General features: G+C 48.3%; 1 protein-coding gene across 1 annotated transcript in view; it reads left to right on the top strand.

Moving 5' to 3' along the window:
* Nucleotides 1–933: 933 nt before the first annotated feature.
* DARS (aspartyl-tRNA synthetase) overlaps nt 934–5,028 on the top strand; it is a 94,937-nt gene continuing 90,842 nt past the window's right edge. Inside the window, exon 1 of the mRNA XM_018561809.1 lies at nt 934–1,050. Coding sequence (XP_018417311.1) covers nt 1,028–1,050 — 23 coding nt within the window. The 5' untranslated portion in view covers nt 934–1,027. The remainder of the gene's footprint in view (nt 1,051–5,028) is intronic.

Here is a 5,028-nt window from a genome sequence, read left to right as displayed (position 1 = left end):
GAGAATCTTGCAATGTCTCATGGGATTTGGAGTTCCATAACACCTGGAAGGCTGAAGTGTGTCTGTTTAAGGGCCTGTTCACACGGCGTCCGTTTTCTGTGCTGACCTGATCCGTACGCTCCTGCACTAAAAATGCATCCCAATGTATCCTATGTGTGTTATGGGCTACAGTTCTCAGGTGCGCAGTCCGTTCAGGTTACGACAGAAAAAATACTGCATGTCACATTTTGTACGGTCAGGAAACGGTCCAGAAATGCAAAACGCGTCAAAAACGCACTGCACTGCAGCTAACATACTGACAGCCCCACTCCAGCAACAAAATAAAATTAAAAAAACTGGAACGCATCAAAAACGCGGCCAAAACGCACTGCATCAGTAGCACCGCGTCTGCAGATCCGCACCTAATCAGGACCTGATATCATGTGAACAGGCCCTTAGCAGGTTTTTAACCCCCGCTGCTCTTTCCAAAATTAAAAAAATAAAAGGTTTGATTTCCATACATTTTAAGCAAGCAGCTATGAAGTCTCTCTTGTAGCCGAAGCCTAAATTAGAAGCAGTAACAAGCAACATCAAGAAATTCATTACAGCAAGGGTAGGCAAACTTGGCCCTCCGGGTTTGGTGAAACTGCAAGTCCCATGAGGCTTTGCAAGACTCTGAGAGGCACCGATATGACTTCCAGAGACAGATGCATGATGGGATTTGTAGTGTCTTCACAGATAGCGTGCCAAGTTTGCCTACTGGTCTGATGAAGGATGCAGCAAGAGAATATATATATATAGTAAAATAGCAGTTCTTTCCATGACCTATGGCCAGAAGTGTGCTCTTCCCACTAATTGCTCTCCCCTGTAATCATTCTTCCCGGAACCCGACCATCTTAACTCTGTTACCGGCCGGAGGTTTTGCGGTTGCACGCCACTCATAAGCTGTAGTGTGCTGCTGCGAATTCCTTCCCCCTTTTCCTCTCCTGTGCACGTTGCTGTCGGAAGAAGACGGTTTTTGGGCTCTCGGTGTCCAGCTGCTATCGCCATGACTAAGGAGGATAACAAAGGGTAAGAGGGGGTCATTGTCACCCCATTCAGGGGCGGGGAGTGTGGGTGGAAGGGTGACACGGCAGGGGGTGATGGCACTTGTAGTGCACCAGGCATTGCAGAACTATTGGGAGACCTGGATGTGACAGGGTGACAACTATTGGGGAAACCTGGATGTGACAGGGTGACAACTATTGGGAGACCTGGATGTGACAGGGTGACAACTATTGGGGAAACCTGGATGTGACAGGGTGACAACTATTGGGGAAACCTGGATGTGAAAGGTTGACAACTATTGGGGAAACCTGGATGTGAAAGGGTGACAACTATTGGGGAAACCTGGATGTGACGGGGTGACAACTATTGGGGAAACCTGGATGTGACGGGGTGACAACTATTGGGGAAACCTGGATGTGACGGGGTGACAACTATTGGGGAAACCTGGATGTGACACTAAGGTTGCCACCTGTCCGGGTTTGGAATCCTGTGTCAGATTTTCAGGCCAGCTGAGCCCCGGACACAGGATGTCACAATTGCAGGCGGACGGGGTCTGCCCGGGGTCCTGCCGCTAAGGCCGCATTATGTTGGAATCTGTGTCATGTACCTTCTGTGGCGCTCCCCACCGTAAGTCTTCCCTCTCCCTTTTGTGGCGATCTTTTTTTTTTTTGTTTAACCGTCAGAGATCATTTCTTCCTGATCCTGGTGGAGGTGCGAGGTGTGTGTTCCTTTGTTCACCATACACTGAGTGTCCAGATTATTATGACCACGTGACGTTTGTAGGCAAATTAGCTATAATTTCGTGCTGAAGTTGCTAGAGGGCCAGACCATTATAAATAGGAAGCAGGTTGTTTAACACGACAGTAGAAGTGATTTGTTTTCTGAAGATACGGGGAAACAACGCGATTTAACAGCCTTTGAACGTGGGATGATTGTTGGCGCTCGGAGCCATGGAGCGAGTATCAGCAAAACAGCAGAATTCGTTAAATGTCCAAGAGCTGCTGTTGTTAAAGTGTTTGAAGATCGGACTGTCAGCCGAAAATCTGGGTCTGAACATGGGAATTGTGGCCGTCAGCGACTAGTCAATGTTAGGGCAGAACGGAGAGTGGCAAGACTGGTACAAGACAACAGAAGGGTAACAGTGCATCAAATGACTGCAGATCTTAATCAGGGATCCTCTCAAATGATCTCTGAACGCACTGTTCGCCGTACACTGCATCGTATGGGATATGGAAGCCGAAGGCCTGTTCCAACACCTTTGCTATCTGCAGGTAACAAGATAAAACGTCTCCAATTCGCACAGGAACACAAGGATTGGGCAGTCGAGCATTGGAAAAAAGTCATGTGGTCCGATGGATCACGTTTCCAGTTGCATCATGCAGATGGCAGAGTGAGAATTTGGCAGAAACAGCATGAAAACATGCACCCCACATGCATGAGTACAACCCTTCAAGCTGGTGGGGGCAGTGTTATGGTTTGGGGCATGTTTTCCTGGCATGATTTGGGCCCTTTAATTCATGTGGAACAACGTCTGAATAGCACAACATACCAAAGTATCGTTGCTGATCAAGTTCATCCTATCATGTTGATGGCGTATCCCAATGGAGATGGCTTCTTCCAACAAGACAATGCGCCATGCCACGGTGCTCGTATTGTGCAGGAGTGGTTTCAAGAACATGAGGGAGACTTTACCTTGCTTAGGTGGCCCCCACAATCACCAGATCTCAATCCAATTGAGCATTTGTGGGACGAAGTTGAAAGAGCCATCAGGCAGCTGGTTCCACAACCATCAAATCTCACAGAACTGGACAGTGCTATTCATCAGGCATGGTGTCAGATTCCTCGCATCACCTTTCAACATCTCGTGGAGTCAATGCCAAGAAGAATCGCCGCAGTATTGAAGGCAAAAGGTGGCCCAACGAAGTACTGATGGGGTGGTCATAATAATCTGGCCACTCAGTGTATATATATATATTATATTGCCGAAAGTATTGGGGCACCCCTCCAAATCATTGGATTCAGGTGTTCCAATCACCTCCATGGTCACAGATGTATAAAATCACGCACCTCGGCATGCAGACGGTTCTAGAAACATTTGTGAAAGAATGGGTCGCTCTCAGGAGCTCAGTGACTACAAGCATGGTACCATGATAGGTTGCCACCTGTGCAACAAGTCCATCCGTGACATTTCCTCGCTACTAAATATTCCGCGGTCACCTGTTACTGGTATTATAACAAAGTGGAAGCAACTGGCAACAGCAACTCAGCCAGGAAGTGGTAGGCCACGTAAAATGACAGAGCGGGATCAGCGCATGCTGAAGCGCACAGTGCGCGGAAGTCGCCAACTGTCTGTAGGAGTCAATAGCTACAGACCTCCAAACTTCGTGTGGCCTTCAGATTGGCACAACAACAGTGCGTAGAGAGCTTCATGGAATGGGTTTCCATGGCCGAGCAGCTGCATCCAAGCCTTACATCATCAAGTGCAATGCAAAGCGTGGGATGCCGTGGTGTAAAACACGCCGCCACTGGACTCTAGAGAAGTGGAGACGTGTTCTCTGGAGGGACCAATCACGCTTCTCTGTCTGGCAATCCGATGGACGTGTCTGGATTTGGCGGATGCCAGGAGAACGGTACTTGCCTGACAGCATTGTGCCAAGTGTAAAGTTTGGTGGAGGGGGAATTATAGGGGGTTGTCTTTCAGGGATTGGTCTTGGCACTGCCCGAGGGCCCACAGCCTGGAGGGGGCCTGTGTCCTCCACCCCCCAAGAGTTGCCACCTGTCCAAGATTCACCCGGACACTCCGGATTTTGAGTTCTGTATGTGCTGTGTACGTGTATCAGGCCAGCTGAAACCCGGAGCTGCACTATCCGACATACACAGAAATGTGCGCAGTGTATGTCCAGCTTTACAGTACAGAGCAGATCGGCCCCTGTATTCCATATTAATGCGTCTCCCCCGGTCCGAGGCTACTAGTATCTATAGGATTGTAGCAATTTGGGTCAGCAGGCAGTAGATTTATTGTGATTTGATGTGTTCAGACTGGGAAGCCATGTTCCGTGTGGACTCGGCCTGTTTGCAGAGGATTGCATCATGCTACAGAGCTGTGTTTCTGTTCCTCGTTCCATAAGGCTTTGTAGATTGCAGTGAAAGTATTCAAAGTCAATGCCGGTCAGGAAAAGGTGACTTCTGATTGGTTGCTGGGGGATTATTGCAAACTATAATATTTTTATAATATACGATGTATATAGCGCCCACAGTCTGCACAGCTCTTCACAATATAAGGGAAGACAAGACAATACAATACCACACAAAAGGATTAGAGGGCCCTGCTTGTGAGGGCTTACAATCTACCAGGAGGGGCAAGTGATACAGAAGGTAATAATTGTGAGGGATGAGCTGACTGAAGGAGCAGATGGAGGAGGAGGCATAGACTGCCATGAAGAGATGAGTTTTCAGGGATCGCCGAAAGGCGGACAGATTAGAAGATAGCCGGATAGGTTGGGGTAGGGAGTTCCACAGGAAGGGAGAGGCTCTGGAGAAGTCCTGGAGCCGAGCTTGGGAGAACTAACATTTTCATATTGCGATAGCCAGCACAATTCACAAATCTTTAATACGCATCTTTATTTTTTCCGGTCATGTGACTGTCATTTTCAACTGTCATTGGACTCCGCCGGCAATAACTCACTTTTTCTATTATCAGTATCTTTATCCCGGAGTTTTACCTCCGTGAATTAAACCCAATGCCTAAAGTCGGTGGTGTTTGTGCGTGTGTGTCAGTCACGCAGGCATGCTGTAGATGACTGACAGTAGCACATGTTGCATTACTCATTCCTGGCGTCACCCCCCATGACCGGCTTGCAATGGTCATCTTCGCTCAGTAATCTCATATTCAGCAGTTCGTGAGTCACGTGCGATTGACCGTGTTCTGTGTACAGGGGTCGCTCTGTCTCCGTGGGTCTCCCGTATGGATTTGTTTTTTGAACTGTCATCAGAACATGGATT

The sequence above is a fragment of the Nanorana parkeri genome, unplaced genomic scaffold, assembly GCF_000935625.1.
Source record: "Nanorana parkeri isolate BGI_ZX_2015 unplaced genomic scaffold, ASM93562v1 scaffold545, whole genome shotgun sequence".
NCBI classification, from domain to species: Eukaryota; Metazoa; Chordata; class Amphibia; order Anura; family Dicroglossidae; genus Nanorana; species Nanorana parkeri.
The sequence above is the reverse complement of the archived record's forward strand: the minus strand, read 5'-3'. Positions and strand labels throughout refer to the sequence as shown.